At 37.3% G+C, this 17,502-nt stretch overlaps 1 protein-coding gene across 1 annotated transcript; it reads left to right on the top strand.

The window, feature by feature from the left end:
- The first annotated feature begins 407 nt into the window (after positions 1-407).
- On the top strand, positions 408-12,524 carry PGAM2 (Phosphoglycerate mutase 2). The gene is made up of 6 exons (XM_051215791.1): positions 408-624; positions 1,214-1,473; positions 3,603-3,777; positions 7,913-8,011; positions 9,255-9,363; positions 10,534-12,524. The coding sequence occupies exons 2-6, from the start codon at positions 1,226-1,228 to the stop codon at positions 10,653-10,655; spliced, it is 753 nt and encodes a 250-aa protein (XP_051066326.1). The 5' UTR covers positions 408-624; positions 1,214-1,225; the 3' UTR covers positions 10,656-12,524.
- Positions 12,525-17,502: the final 4,978 nt, after the last annotated feature.

Genomic DNA, 17,502 nt, shown 5'->3' on the forward strand with positions numbered 1-17,502 from the left:
TCTTGAATTTGTTGAGTTTGTTAGTATCCTGAAGAAAGGCCGTATTGAACTTTTGTGATATTGTCCGCCCCGTTGTCCAGTACTTCTTGAGTTTCAATTTCATCTTGGCGACCAGCAATTGATGATCTGATGCTATATCAGCTCCTCTCTTGGTTCTCACGTCCTCTATAGTCCTCCTGAACGTTTTGTTGATGCAAATATGGTCGATTTGGTTTTGTGTAGAGTGATCCGGTGAAGTCCATGTGGTTTTGTGTATGCGTTTATGTGGGAATATGGTGCCGCCTATGACCAGTTTATTGAAGGCACATAGGTTTGCAAATCTTTCACCATTTTCGTTTCTTTCTCCCAGTCCGTGTCATCCCATGATGTCTTCATATCCAGTGTTGTCCAATTCTGCAGTGTGTGATGATTAAGCAAGGTTGCATGTCATGCAGGTAGCTTCATTGGTAGTTTTATAGGGTTAAAGTGTTATATAAAAAGGTTTAAACTTTTGTAACGACTAGTCACAAATACATGTGATAAATGATGCGATTTTGTTTAGACTAATCAAACAACTTGTACCGACAAGCAGTGGGTTTTGAGGATTATTGGTTGGTGTACGTGATTTAGTCTTCGGTTTGTTAGGTGCGTTGAGTCTGCTGGATTTAATTCGGTTGTAGTAAACTAAGTCGTCCTTTTGCATCCTCCATTCACTAAGGGGTACTCTAAGGCCCCCTTTGAGATTTAAAGTGGGATATTTGGGTCGTTAATATTCCATTTGACATGAAATGGAATAGACTTTTCAACTTTGGTATTATTAGTCTGCGGGGAGTAGGGATATTTCGTGGTTATTCCGACATTACCAGAGTGGTAAGTATTGAAGTACAGTTATAGTCTGTGACAAACAAACTTGGGCGCCGCTCAAGCTACCTACGTTTGGACAAAATTGATCAGTTTTGGGACAGTCTCATTGACAATTGTGGGTGAATTTTGGGATAATACCACGAAATGAGACTCAAATCTGCATATAATTAGGGGTTTCCCCCTAAATTTACACAGGGCTAGGATGTTTTTGAGCATTTATATGAATTCAAACACTCACTATAGCCTGAAAGCTGTCTCCAACTAGTTGAAAGCAGACTTTCAGTTTGCGGCCTGATTTTCGATTGTCAGGTCTGTTATTTCCTGTTAGTCAAGAAAAGGCATGGATACCAATGTATTTGAAACTTTTCAGGTTTATCGCGGCATGGCTCCTTACAGGATCGTGTTTATCCGCCACGGAGAGAGTGTTTACAATGAAGAAAATCGATTTTGTGGTTGGCACGATGCAGACCTTTCAGGACAAGGTATCACTGAAGCTAAGCAAGCTGGCCAACTTCTTCACCAAAATCATTTCACCTTTGACATCGCCTATACAAGTGTTCTAAAAAGAGCCATCAAGACTTTAAACCTTGTCCTTGATGAACTTGATCTTAACTGGATACCTGTGATGAAGTGCGTTATTCTGGTTTTTCATTTTTTATGTTGTGTCACTCGAGTGTTTCATGTGACTTTGATTTCCATCCCTCTTTTCAAAATTTTCATTATGAGTTTATGATACTGTCAGTGATCCTGTTGACAGTCGCGGGAAATATATCTGAAATAGTTGCACATTTCATAGTTAAGATCCGCTGGAAACCAGCAAAGAGTAGCGTCCAGAAATTATAGACCTACTTAACCCACTTATCCATGTTCTGTTCCTTCCAAAGTAAGCGTTATATTCCCCCATTTCGGCATGACAAGAAAAATATTTGGTAGGGTTTGCGGAATATAGTACGTCTCCTTGTCTCTCCCACAACTGCTTTTAGATCAAAATAGGGGAGTTAAAAAGATAGCAACATTTAGTTCACAATTAAGGTAATTAAGCCTCCAAATCAAATAGATCCTACAATCCAAATTAATGTAATTTAGTAGTCTCCCATTGTTTCAGAGCCAAGTAACTTCAATTTATATTCACTAGCAGTAATAAAACTTCTATTTCTTGGTCATGAGTTTTGTTTTGTGCTTGTCAAATGTAGCGAAAGAAACGAGAGAATAATTCTAGAGTTCGACGTAGAATACTAAGTAAAAGTAGCAGTTCGATTATTCAAAAAACTATTGGGTTGGTAGATGAAGATATGTCAGTTTGCAAAATTTATTGAGTTTTGCTTTCAAATATATACAGTTCTCGTTAGATTGCAAATACCTTCACATGTATTTACAAGATATTGGTAGTTGCCCGTCAAATAAACAACTTGTTAGGATCGCACTTTCTTATAACCTGCAAAAGTTCATCCTATGGTGTTTGTTATAGACCTTGTAAGAGCACACCTATGTAACAAATAACCTCTGATTATTCCTCTACTTAATTCTCGAAAATCTCGATTAGCTAACAACATACTGTTCAAACTTACAATCTAGTCTTCGTTATCATCCTCCCTAATTCGCTTGTCAATTTTCACTCAACGAGTGTTTTGTCCGTATCACTGCTGGTGTATCTCTAGTCCTACTGCGTATTTATTTATTTATTTGAACACATGAATATTGGTACAAGAGAGCGCCAATATATATGCGCCACACTCTGTGTGTGGGCTGTGATACTGCCCGGGTGCCCAAACCGAAGCAGGTGGTTATCTTAGGGGGCCACACCCCGAGCCTTTGACCTAGAGGTCTGATCCACAAGGCAGTGGAGCATCGTAAGGAGATGCAATCCCATGGTAGCCGGTGACCAACGATTGGTTCATACGCCATTTGTTCCCGCAGGATACTGGAGCCCATGTGCACCATTGGTTTGGGATCCGGTTAAAGCGCCGGACATTCGCTTTTCGTCCTCTCATTTTCGTAAACAACACCCCCGCCACGAGAAGGCAATGAGTAGGACTTCCCTGGCAGAGGCTGTATACGCGTGGCCGTGTGAGAGTATTTCGAGAGGGAGAGCGGACTCTCCCCACTCTCGGCCGTACCAGGGCATTCGGGGGCTTACTGCGTATTTATCCAAACACAAACGTTGGTACATGGAGGCACCAAACATATATGCGCCACATCTCGTCATTCGAATTTATGGGGGCTGGAGTACCCAGGTGTCCAAACTGAAGCAGATAGTTTTCTGAAGAGAACAGTCCTTGAGCCTTTGACCTGAAGTTCTAACGTACTAACCAGTGGAGCAACGTAAGGAGATGAAGTTTTATGATAACCCGTGACCAACAATAGGTTCATACGCCATTTGTTTTCTTAGGGTTCTGGAGCCCATGTGCACCAGTAGCTTGGAATGCACGTTTATATACTAGTATTTACATATACTTAATGTTCTTACATGGGGGCAAATACATTGTTCCTGCAGAAACACTGAATATAATCCACATAGATGAATACATAGAATCAATTAACAAGAGATAGTGACCTAAAATAGTGTTACCTTTTTGTCCCATCTTATCGCGGAAGTTGTTCCGGTTTCCTTGTTCATTTTTACCCACTATTTCATCGAACACAAATTTTCTGGTTTTAATTTCATGTAAGCTAACCTCTAGATTAAACAAAAGTACACTTGACAAGTTTTATTCTAAAATACTGACTTTTAAAATTCATATGTTTTCTATTTACCACAGAACATGGCGTCTAAATGAAAGGATGTACGGTGCTCTTCAAGGTCTAAATAAGTCTGAAACCGCTGCCAAACATGGAGAAGAACAAGTTAAAATATGGAGACGTGCTTATGATATACCTCCCCCTCCTGTTGATACTTCAGATCCTCGCTTCCCCGGTAATGAGCCAAAGTATGCCGTAAGTATTTCCATTTCTCTTAAAGATATTTTTAAAAAACATAATGGACTGAACTTATCATACTCCTTATACCGATTAACGTATGTACCAGGTCCTACATTATACAGGGCTGACTTTTAAACTCGTTTATTCTATAATTCGTCAACCTGTTCAATTTTTCACGTACTCTTAATCCCCTAAAATGAAATATACTTATTCACCCTGGTATACTTCTTCACCCGGTCGCATTGCTGGTTGAAACGGGTGCAGTCGCTACACCTGGTTATAAAAATCATGTCTGGTTTTATATTGATTCATAAGGATCTGTTTATGTAGTATTTGTTTTTTCAATCCGGTCATTAGATAACGGAGGCTCAGAAATGACCTCATTTAACTACGAACATATTGTAGACCGTACAGTCCAGATTCTGTTCACACATTAATCTCAAAAGTCCTAAATATTCCAACAATTTCAATACAATATTAAAACCTAGTTACCAGTTTTAAACCTTTGATGTAGCATAGACATTAGATTTATCTATTGGAAGTTCGATCAGAAAAGTGCTTACGGTTGGTCTCTTTTCTGGGAATATATATACTGGACTCAACAGTAATATTAGGATTTTATAAATATTAACTGCAGTTTGTACGATCATAACATACTTAATATATGTGCGTAATGAACGAAGTTTGACGTTTAAGAATTCAATTTTACTGGCGATCGCTTGACTGATGAACTAGGAATATTTTCTATACTTTTCAGTCACATACTTTAACTCAACAAAACCCAATGGCATACACAAACATTAAGAACCCTTGTTTAGACTTTCTAAGCACACACATGGGTGTGAATATAATTTATGGACGATCTTTGAGCGATGCTAAAGAGACCATGAGAATATCCACCTACATACTACGGCTAAATAAATGTTATAAACCAGTGTAAGGGATTAGGACTAATATTTACAGTTGGTAGTTAGGGTTAGGAATAAGATATATGGTTTTCATCACGAACTGACATCTATAATGCCAAAACTTTATTTAGCCAAATGAATGATTGAATTTCGGGCCAAAATTCAAGACCTGTTATCATAAATCTGATTGGTTCGTTCATAAATTATAGTCTCTCTCATTCATGCTATACTGCTTTTGCAAAGTGCCACCTGGTAAAAAACGACTGTGATTTACCATTACGTCTTGAAACCAGATTCACTGAACTTCTTGGTCTTTTCATGTAGTACATGTATTCTCATGTTATCTGTTTCTGTACGTGCGGCGAAAAGAATGCTTCCTGCTTTCACCTTAAAAGTATTCCGGAGCGTTAGCATTCGTATTTAAAATAAACATACATCTACTAGATTAGATAAACTCGTAAATCGTTGGTGAATTGTTGTGTCCTGTACTTGATTACGGCAGAATACGATATGCGACTAACGGCACTCGAACGTGTAGAACCCCGTAATCTCGAATCAAAAGACGGAAGAAGCAAGGATTGTTGGGTAAGAATCAAAAATTTACAGAAAAACATGGGTATTTGTAGTTATTAGTATTGGCTATAACATCATTACAATTCGGCCGATCCGCAAAAAGCAAGTCATGCTATTGTCCAATCTTAGCATGCCCCGTAGTATTCTAAAAGTTTCTATCAGGTTCTGATTGGATGGAATTTCTGGCCCCTGTAGAGCCCCTAGAGGATTTGTCGTGCTTTTCGAAGCAGTTCCGACATGAATAATTATCTGTAAATGACACTGTTAGATTTTTAGCGACAAATCCCCACGCTTTATTTGTAGATGAAAAATCAACAAGTACAAGCTAAAAGTAATAATTTGGAGTATATGAGTTTCCCTGTAAAATCCCGGATTATTTTTACTGTCAGAAGTCACAAGGCTTTACACACCAGTAATTATATTGGTCATCAGTTGGCTCTGTTCTTCTTTATGGCTGCGAAACATTCTTTAAAAATAGCGACTATTCGTAAATTACTAGTATTCAATTATAGGTATCTTCCAACCATTACTCATATATTATGAAATCATTGTCCTAGCAACGCAATAGTTAGACAGATTAATAGGTAAGGATGGTAAGTCGATTGATGAAACAGTATCACAGCCCTCACACAAATCAATAATAACTACTATTGGTCTCATCGCTATTGTGTGGCGCCTATGTATTTGGTGCCCCCTTGTACTAATGTTTATGTGTTCAAATAAATAAATAACCATTGGCTGAGATGGTTAAGATATGTATTATGTATCCCCATCCATCGGCTACATCAACGCGCAATAATTACTGGTGTACGACCCCTAAATGCCCCGGTGCGGTCGAGAGTGGGGAAAATCAACTCCTCTCGAAATGCTCTCAAGTGGCCACGTGCATATAACCACTACCAGGGAAGTCCTACTCACTGCCTTCTCGCGGCTGCGGTGTTGTTTAGGAAATTGAGAGGACGAACAGCGAATATCCGGTGCTTTAAACGGGCTGGTGCATATGGAGGATTCACCTAAGAGAGTTAGAAAATCATGATTGTAAACTATTGGTGCACATGGGCTCCGGGATCCTAAGAAAACAAATGGCGTATGGACCTATTGTTGGTCACGAGTCACCATAAGACTGCATCTCCTTACGTTGCTCCACTAGCTTGTAGTTTATATCTTTAGGTCGAAGGCTCCGGGTGTGGCCCTCTAAGAAAACCACCTACTTCGACTTGGACGCCCTGGCAGTATCCTAGCCCTCACAGCCCATAAAGTCACTGACTGTTGAGCTAAGCCAATTGGGTAGACAAACTTCCCTGGTATAATCATCTATGTTAATGCCCACTTTGCTTATTTTTATGATCCTGTTTTGTAACTTTCAGTTATAAAGTGTTAACGTTCTCACTAATATTCACCCATCTTTATCGTTCTTATATCTGTGTAATATCCACTAAACTCAGTTGGGTTGTTAATACGATAAAAAGATCTGGCAAACAACGCAGAAGTGTTAGTCGATAGTCATTAATGTATCTTTTGTAAACTAATTACGCCAGAGTTAAGTAATAAGAATTCATCGGTGTGTTGTACTTTGCTCCAGCATATATCCTACTTTTGATTTTTCGGCATTATTTTATCAATCACGGTTTTTTGGGTCTTGAAACTATATGAAAGGCAATGAGGCATTCATTAAATAAAGCCGTTCAAATTAAAGGCAGTATTTTCGTTTCGTTTCTGTTTGCAAACCATGAAATCTGTAGTTGTATAAATTATCTAATTCTGTAACTCGAGATTTTATCAGCCACTCATCAAAATCCCTAATAATGTTATATCAGTTTTAACTTACTGTACTAAAAAAGTGACGAACTTTTTTAGTAAGTAGAAACTCTTAGGATTTTCGCATTTCAATTGCTTGCTTTAGCATTTGTATTTGTATCAGCATATTATTCTCTATCCCCTGTGTTAACGGTACATAGATAGGATTAGATCGCTCAATGCACGCTTGCGTTGGCGCACACTGATTGGCTAATTGTTATCCAATCAGCGTTAGTCAATACTTAGTGAACACTCCAGAAACCTTCTCATGTGAAAAACTATAAATATACTAACTTTTTCCCTATTGTGCTTCTTGCTTCCATCTAACCTTATTATTTGGAATATAATCTCTTTCCTGTTCAACCGTGTTCTGATTTGGGGACTTGTCGAGTGATTTGGTGTCCAAGAATACTAAGCAATAGGAATAGCTGGGTTATAACCGTAAGAGAGAAATATAACACCCGGACTCGCAACACTTGTTTTTGTTTATATGATACTTTTCTTTATAAATCTACATTACAAAGTTCCATGATTTAAATTATAGTGATTTCATCCAGCCTCCATATAAGCGTAATTTAAAGCCTAGCACATAAACCTCTACTGTATCACGAACTGTTTTTATTGATAATTGTATTACACTACAATTATATGTTTGGAAATATACCAGTATTTGTATACTTCATTCATTGTGATCATAGTTGAGAGAGAACGTAAGTGTTTACAGTCGTAAACAGGATTCCAGATTTCTCAAACGTTTTTACACTAGTTACAGCTCTTTTGTTACCTGTTTCTGCTTGTGATATTCAGTTACTTTACTGCATACTTACATGACGCAAGCTTGATATTATCTTAATGATTGATTTCGTTTTCAGTTACTTGACTCTTCCTGCATACCACGTACTGAGTGTTTGAAGGACACTGTTCAACGTGTACTGCCATTTTGGTTTGATACTATTTCTGCAAGCATCAAGGTATAAACATATTACATTTTTTCATTTCAAACACAATTTTTGTTTCATCAGTTTTACATTTTCTGATATATTATCATTCTATTTAGAAACTGGAGACTCTTTATTTCGTCAAACATTTAACAATCACTTTAATCGACTATAAATTCATCTGTATTTCAAAGGTATCGATTAAGTATGATACAATGTAAATAAGAGTACTTACATTTTGATAAACAATTCAGGATAACTATAGTGAAAGTAGGTTATTTCGAATGTAATGGTAATATTAGGTAGCGGTGATATTGTAATTTGTATGTTTTCATATTATAGAATCTAGCGATTACCTTTCGAAATGTAGAATTCTAAAAACTGTAGGGCTATATTGTAAAATGGTATTATCTAAAAATTAAAGTAGCTGTGCCCGCTAGTGGAAATGTATTTAAGCATTACTTGTCACTCAAATATAAAGTGTTCATTCTGTGACTAAAACATTCCTTATATGGTCTTTTTGATAACTTAACCTACATTGATTGTGTAGTATCAAGTTAGCAGATAGGTTAACATTATTCGAGACCAGTTTACTTATCAAAATAAACTTGAATCCAGTTCGTCAGTCCAATAAAAGAAATCAATTTTGATCTAAAAATTTCCAAAACACTTAAAAGTCTACATAACAGGAGTTTGATCAACATTTTATCCTTTCTTTGAGAGCTTTTTTCATGTTGATTAGTCAATAGTCAGTCATTACTGCTGAGTTGTATCTTGTTTCTACTACAACTGATAATCTACTAATGTAACATCTTGACGCATTACAGTCAGTCTTCACTAATAAAAACTGATCATAAACTAGCTCTGAAACTAGTTTTATTTTCGATCACTTGGACTTGCACAATTTTCCCCATTGATAAACCTGGCTTGCTGTTCTTGCTTTGTCAAACTTGCTCGTGTGATAAGGACCTCTTCCTGGAGGTTTCGGAAATCCATCCCGCCCATTCGCCTAGTAACAGAATTTAAATATTAAACGGATCAGATTAATTTAAAATATAAAAAAAGCGGATATCATCAATGTTTTCACCTGATAAAGCTTCTATTATATAACTGGACTAAGCCCTATTTTACTAGTTGGATTAGTTTAGACGATTAGACGTTTTTAGGCAATTAACAATAACACACACAAACGAGGACTTTTTAATATTATCAATTTTCTTACTTATTTTGTGCTGTATTTGACTGACGTCGTGGTTCATTCCTTCTATAAATTTAGAGGCACGAACAGGTTCTGATTGTCGCCCATGGAAACAGTTTACGAGCGCTTATCAAGTACTTGGATAATACATCGGATTCAGATATTGTGGAGCTTAATATACCCACTGGTTAGTTTAGTGTTGTTTTTTCTAGCTTGACATTAATAAATATATCGCTGATAATTTTCTTAGTAATCCCATGGAATGGTTTTTGCGAAGAATTTGATCCTTTCTTGTATCTTTTCGATTCCTAAACATATTTGGTATTGTGGTTGTTAAGCGTCAAGGATATATTACGTATGATACTTGTGAAAAGTTGTTGTCATGATAGTTAGTTTAAAATATCTTCATTCTTTTTAAAAATTTACTTGAGTTTGTCCGAAAATTTTGAAATATCTTTTGACACTATTTGCCTGTTTGTTTCAATGTGTAAATAACTTATAACAATATTCTGGGTGCTCTTTTTTAAGAAAAGTTACTCTTTTATTGACTTCGTAAACCAAACGGCTGGTAATTCGTTTTTTATTACAGTGTATCAGGAAACTCGTTTACTAAAGTATTAAACGATTTTCGGAAAGTAGAATCAGCATTCGTTAGTTATAAACTAATTTTATTAAATTCGTGAAACACTAAGACTAATTGTTAGCTTTATATCAAATGGCATATTTTTTGTGCACATAACATATTTGTATTTTGAAACCTGTAGACGAGTAGTCACTTAGGAGAGAAGAATTGCACAAAACGTCTTTTTCTTAACCTTCTGTATTCTCGTGATATTATGTAATGAAATTATTTGAGACATTTTAGAACTGTCTCTCCTATCATTTATATGATCTCTGCTAAAACTTTAATTCTTAACATAATTTGCACTTTACGGTTATGGTAAGATTTCAAATCACTAAGCTTATTAGCTTTTATGTAACTGGAGCGAAACAAAAAAACGGTCGATTCATTGTATTCTGCAAATATTGCCGTTCTTGGTTCACAAAATGGTACGTTAAAATATCAAACCAATACTGAATAACTTGTTCGACAAAACCATAAATAAAGAGAACAGTAAATACAATTAGCATGGAAAATTAGTTGATGAAATATAAAACCTTGAGTAGTTACTGGGCTTCCTCAACATGACATGACTAATTAAGTTCATTAAGAAAAGGTTGATTAGCTAATGATATGAGTAATGTATAACAGCTGGCTAACCCTCGAAGTTTTGTTAACCTAATTGCACAATTTCGTGATGAAGCTAAATAATATCGTTTGGTACACTAACGTTCAATGTATTTTGCGTTTTTCTAGGTATTCCACTAGTTTATGAACTGGATGCAAACTTGAAGCCAACCAAACACTATTATCTTGCCGATGAAGCGACAGTAGCAGCCGCTATATCACGTGTGGCGAACCAGGGAAAAAAGAAATGAAGCGAAGAATGATCCCTATCGATAATTGCTTCATTATTCATTCATCCACCAGTATTTATACATGTTTTGGATAATTTTAGTCATCTATAGCTTACAGTAATGAACAGATACTCTGATCGTCCTTACTCATAATCGTATTGTACGAAGTAAATATTTTCCTTCATAGCGTTTGTTTTGCATGTTATAGTTATGATACGGCCAATAAAAATGATCGAAAATATACCAGGATTTTTTGTAGTTGGGATTAGGAGACCGCAGGAAATGTTATTGGAATTCGATGTTAATCCACATCACTGAATGTACGGTATATTCTATTGAGATGATGGAAGCGATGTTTTGTTAAGTAGGAGGATTTAAAGTGACATGTTTCTTGAGCTTGATGGGTTCTTTCTGTCCGAACTATTTGCCTCAAAGAACAAAACATTTATCGTTTCATCCTGTAATAAATCACAATCACCCAAAAAACTTGTGTGGCAAGCAGTAATCTTGTTATTTATCCTAGTATTCAAATCTGAACCAGTTTGTTTCGTGGGTTCTACTAATATTTCATTGCGAACTTTCATGCACATTCACCACAACGTTTACTCGAATAAATCGGGAATGATATTTCAACAGAATAATGTACCTTCGTGGATCTACAATTTAAAATATTATTACTAACCATTCATAACATAAATAGACAGATAGAGTGGCGATTGAAAGCCCCCCAATGCTCCGGTACGGCCGAGAGTGGGGAAAGTCAGCTCTTTCTCTCGAAATGCTCTCACGTGGCCACGTGCATACAAGCACTACCAGGGAAGTCCTACTCACTGCCTTCTCGCGGCTGGGGTGTGTTAGCGGGACATAGACTGGATTAAAGCATGCTCAATGCACGATTGCTTTGGTGCACGCTGATTGGCTAATTCTTATCCAAACAGCACCAGTCGATAGTTGGAGAATACTCAAGAATCTTCTCATGTAAAAACTATAAATATGCTGACGTTTCTCCCTATTGTGCTTCTTACTTCCATCTAACCTTGTTATTTGGAATAAAATCTCTTTCCTGTTCAACCGTGTTCTGATTTGGTGTCCAAGAATACTAAGCAATAGGAATAGCTGGGGTCATAACCGTAAGAAAGAGATTATAACAGGGTGTTGTTTAGGAAATTGAGAGGACGAACAGCGAATATCCGGTGCTTTAAACGGGCTGGTGCATATGGAGGATTCACCTAAGAGAGTTAGAAAATCATGATTGTAAACTATTGGTGCACATGGGCTCCGGGATCCTAAGAAAACAAATGGCGTATGGACCTATTGTTGGTCACGAGTCACCATAAGACTGCATCTCCTTACGTTGCTCCACTAGCTTGTAGTTTATATCTTTAGGTCGAAGGCTCCGGGTGTGGCCCTCTAAGAAAACCACCTACTTCGACTTGGACGCCCTGGTAGTATCCCAGCCCTCACAAAAACCGAATGATTTATGTGGTGTACATCCTTGTACCAATGTTTGTGTGTTAAATAAAAACTGAAGAGATAACACAAAGTATGGATTGATCAAAAGCAATGTATTTGTAGTAGTCGTCTATTGTTTAGGACTTCTCGCAAAATAATGACATGAAGAGAATTCCAATACATTTTCATCACATCCGAATTATCAGTCAGACCTTTAGGTCAAAGGCTCGGGGTGTGGCCCCCTAAGAAAACCACCTGCTCCGGTCTGCGCACCCGGGCAGCATCACAGCCCACACACAAATAATATGAAAATTACGATATTTACTGAAAACACTATTCACGCTTCGCTTTACAGTCAAACTGTTCACATTATTATTATTTACTACGTCATTTATTCACTCTCTTTTATTCCCGCTTTATGTATCCTTATTTTTCGACTTATACAGCAGTTCGCCTATGGTGGAAACTCGGTTCTATCTAAACGTTCACGAGTCACTGCCTGGTTGAAAATTGTATGCTACCACCAAATACGAATACTGAAGCAGTTTTTCTGAAACCACTTTGCAGGCTGGTTTTCGTTCTGGTCGAGGATGTATTGATCATATCTTCACCCTCCGACAAATGTTAGAACACCGTCATACTTATCAAAGGCCAACAATCGTAGTGTTTCTTGGCATCAGGGTTGCCTTCAATTCGCTAGAGAGGACCGTTCTCTGGGATTGTCTATTGAAGAAGGGTGTGCCTGAGAAGTTTATTAACATCCGAAAAGCCCTATATACAAACACCTCAGGCAGAGTGAGGGCATACAACCACCTCTCTCCATTGTTCCATTTACGAAGTGGGGTTAGACAGGGTCGCCCAATCTCGCCATTCCTCTTCAACTTTGCCATTGATGACGTCCTGGAAACAGCCCTGATGGATGTAAGTGATGGCGATGTGGACTTGTTGTCTGGAGAAAGACTTCTCGACCTTGAGTATGCGGATGATATTGTCTTACTGTGCGATAATGCTCAAGCCATGCAATCCTCACGTAATCAGTTGGCAATCAGTGTCCGTGGGTACGGTATGTGCTTTGCACCTTCGATGTGCAAAGTACTTCTACAAGACTGGCAGGATCCTAATCCTGTACTCACCCTGGTTGTGAGCAGATAGGAGTAGTCGAGAAGTTCGTGTATCTAGGTAGCTGCATAATTGTTGGTGGTGGCATGAGTGATGAGATCAATGCACGTATAGTGAAAGTCAGAGCGGCTTATGCCAGTCTGGGCCACCTTTTGGCGGAGAGGTGGTCAGTGTATGACATTGTGTCGTGGTATGAAGGAAAGCTGCAAAAGGTTGGCTTCTGTTGGTCCTTCTCGACTCCCTGGCTGGGGTCTGAGAGATGGTGCAGCACAATGGGTAGGGACGTTATCAGATATGGCTCAGAATAGAAGGGAGAGGCGATCCTGCTGTAACCTTCTTTTACTTTCTTCATAAAAAGTGGTTGTAACTTTCTTAACTGAAAGAATCCTTCTGGTTGTACCTTTGCGTTTCCCCCACTATTATTATTAATATTACACTGCCATACACTAATCTGTAGTCGTTATTGTTCTTTTTTTCTTATACGCACCTTACATTCTTTTTCTCTTCCCATTCTCATTGTTTTGTGTGGCGAATATATATATGGTGCTCTCTCGCACCAATGTTCATGTGTTCAAGTAAATAATAACCGAGTTTATTATTTAAACTATCAGAAGGGGTTTGTGGAGATTTTAGAAATTTCACAGATTGAAATCATAAGTCGATTGAAGCTAGACCACCATGGAAAAACTGGAAGCACTGGACGGCCGCTTCGTCCCAGTATGGGACTCCTCAGCAATGCGCACCACGTGGAGTTCAACCAGGTCTATTGTGAGATATCAGTTCTCTGAAGACAATAGTATACCGTAGCGCAACTTCGTGGGTTGGTTGAAGTTAGACATTAACACCATCGGATGCCGGCTCAGTGATCTAGTTCGCTAAGTGCTTGGCGCGAGACTGATAGATCCTGGGTTCGAATCTCGCTGGGCGCGGTATCGTGGATGCGCACTGCTGAGGAGTCCCATACTGGGACGAAGCGGCCGTCCAGTGCTTCCAGGTTTTCCATGGTGGTCTAGCTTCAATTGACTCATGATTACAATCTGTGAAATTTATTATTTAAAATATATTATATAGATTTAGGATTATTTGTCATGTTTGTTAGCTTTCTTTGTGTTGGAATGACTACTAGGTGATGTATACTGATCTCGGATTTTCATTCAAATCAAATCACGAAGTTAAAATTGTATGTAAAAACCAGACAACGTAGGTTGTGAATAATAACAATGTATTTATCCACCAGATCAATTGGGTAGTCAAGGGTCACGTAATGTGCAAATTAAATGAGCAATAATAAAATGGTGTGAATGTTGCCTAAACACATACAACAAAAATGTCAACATGTTTGAATGAGACAGCTAAGCTACGCAAATATAGTGGCAAATGTATGCCAGTCAAACGGGATCTTATATTTCAGTTTATTAACAGCTTGTCGAACCTTCCTAAGATAAGGTTACATCATGATATATTCCCCTAAAACTCAGTAGTTTTGTCCCTGAATCATTTCTTATTTAAGAAATCTTCATATAGCTATACTATAACATCTTCCATTTTATAGCTATATCCTGTATTTTAAATCTAATTTGAGGTCGAATTTCATAATTCATCTTATCATCACAAAATGAACTCCATGGTTTTTTACTCAAAAAATTTACCTATTCAAATACGAATCTGGTTCATCACGTTAATTTCTTTGTTCCATTACCGTTGTTCGTTAAACATTATTCGCGTTCTGTACTAAGACAGTGTAAAAATAGCGTGGCGTCTATTTGTGAACTATTATGGGATGATGTTTGGGATGTATCTTACGCAGTAGTATCCATAAAGATTAATATATTCTATAGAATTCGTAGTGGTGATGAATTTACGGTTTGATACTACGAAACGACTAAAATCGATTTGATAACATTATACCCCGTTAAACTTATGGTGTAGTAAAAGAAAGTTCACTTGATCCTGTCCTTGCATATACATTCATGGCTAACCTTGAAAAGGCCAAGCTTAAAGGAGTAGTTGATAGAATGATGTATTATGCAAATTATGTTGATGACACTTTTATTATATGTAACGTTCAACGACAACTAAAACTTCTCAACGACGCTTATTAAAATAGACAGTTTACCATGGGACCGGAAAAGGGAGATAAATTCCACTTTCTTAACATTACCATACAACAAAGGGAGGATGGTACAGTTCAACATTCAGTTTTTTGAAAAGATACATGGGATGGTGTTTATCTAAATCTTAACAGCTTTTGTCTGATTAGTTACAAAACAGAATGGAGCAGATATGTTGTATCGATACACGAGTAGAATTAATGAAAGTTAAAGAAGGCTTAAAGAACAGTGGGTATCCAAGGAAATTTATTGTGAAATATGGGATATATAGAGACAAAATGCCCAAGAAACTACAGCAGAAATGAAACCGATTTTCATTCAACTTGAATTCGAAGGTGACGATTTTGAAATAATTATATAGAGAATATTAAAACCACACTTAATAGGACTTATCCTACAAGCGGATTATTCTGCACAAAACAATATGTTCCTTACTCCTGTCAAAGTTCGATAGGTACCCCTTCTGTGTTACAACCAACTGCCCATACAAATTTACATTTACCGACCAAGCAGTTACATTGGTTGAACGGAAAAAGGGCCTGTGTTCGATTTCAAGAAGATATCCCATAAATCTCAGGTCAATGAGAGTAATGGCTTCTAGCAGTGGTATTGCAAGACATCAAGTTGATGGACTGAAGTCTTTCAGCATCATCAGTCGATACTCAGACTCACCAAAGCCATAGTCGACTTACGTTTCCAAAAAAATGTTTCCTCACCATAGCTATTTTATCGCCAGTTTACTACATCATTCCTGCAGTTTTTTTTCCTTGTTTTACATGCATCGCCTCCAAAGTATTCGCAACAATATGTCTTCAAACTCATCGCTCCACCACTTATAAGAATGTAAACTTCACAATTATTTTGATTTCTTAAAATATAGGTCGCAAGCAGCTGGTGAGAATCTTACTAAATGAAGTGAATTCATATTCTGCTCAACTCTTTCTTCTTACTCTCTTCAAGATAATGAGGGGAACTAAATGCATGAAACAAAATCAATGTCGACCTATTTTCTAATTCATGCATTACGTCTCACTTGCAAAAATCGTATTACTCGGTCACTTGAAGCACAGCAAAAGCTTGTGTTAATATGAATTTGGTTTTCTATTTGTTTTTTATCACCAATAAGACCAACTTACGAGAAAAATGAATCTGATCCCAGTTGTTCGAACTGCTCTTAAACTTAGTATGGTTGTAACTTACACGATTATCAGACCTGAATTTCTCAACAATATTGTTATTCTGTCTGACGTATTTTATGATTCATAGTTTTTATTTCCATTACTGTGCCACGAGTGAAATAACTGATAATCAAACGTTTAAACTGGTGTTCTCGTGATTATAATAATTATTATTCCATTTCCGATAACAACTCATTGCTCGTTGTGACTTAGTAGTTTAGTAAAGACTATCTAAAAATTACTTCACATGACTATTGAGTGATATTGTCTTGCTCCAAATAATACTAATGTTTATTAACCTCTCGTAGTGCTCTTATTTTAACGGTTTGTCCCTAAAAATTGTCAGATGCGGAGTTTTCAGATCTGTAACGTGTACACTGATTGTTTAAACAATAGCTACTCCATAGACGATCTTCAAGTGAAAAATATTATCCACTGTTAGTTACTCACTGAACTAAAAATGTCAACACAAGTAATAACAGCTGTTAGCAGAATTCATTTTATTCTCAATAATATACATAAATATTGATTATATTTCACCCAACGCATATGCTATTGCAAAATAAGAGCTTTTCCGGTCATTGATGAATAAATAAATACATGATTTCAATTACCAATCCTAAATCTCGCCACTCCCAGATACTATGGAATAAGTTGACCGAGTAGTTAACTGAATTTTTTTGCAAATATACCTGCTTTGTGCAAATGAGGTCCTGCCGAATCAACTACGTTAACTCATAAAACATGGCGAACAACGTCGTCTTATGTTAACTTCGCCATTTTCATTACCTGCTCACTTCATTTGATAGCGTCGACAGAACAACACTATGGAAGCTTCTTCGATACTACGGCGTGCCTCAGAAGATAGTCAATATCATACAGAGTTCATATGATGGATTACACTGCAAAATCGTGCATGGAGGACAGTTGACAAAGTCGTTCGAAATTGAGACCGGTGTCAGGCAAGGTGGTGTAGGGCCAGTGAAATGTCACTGAGCCCTAGCCAAA

The sequence above is a fragment of the Schistosoma haematobium genome, chromosome 4 (genome assembly GCF_000699445.3).
Source record: "Schistosoma haematobium chromosome 4, whole genome shotgun sequence".
Taxonomy (NCBI): domain Eukaryota; kingdom Metazoa; phylum Platyhelminthes; class Trematoda; order Strigeidida; family Schistosomatidae; genus Schistosoma; species Schistosoma haematobium.

Bases quoted from the DNA above. Each gene is read 5' to 3' on its own strand.
- PGAM2 (XM_051215791.1), top strand. From the start codon at position 1,226: ATGGCTCCTTACAGGATCGTGTTTATCCGCCACGGAGAGAGTGTTTAC. The intron at 3,778-7,912 runs GTAAGTATTTCC...TTTCGTTTTCAG, and splicing joins GTAATGAGCCAAAGTATGCC to TTACTTGACTCTTCCTGCAT. The intron at 9,364-10,533 runs GTTAGTTTAGTG...GCGTTTTTCTAG, and splicing joins GGAGCTTAATATACCCACTG to GTATTCCACTAGTTTATGAA.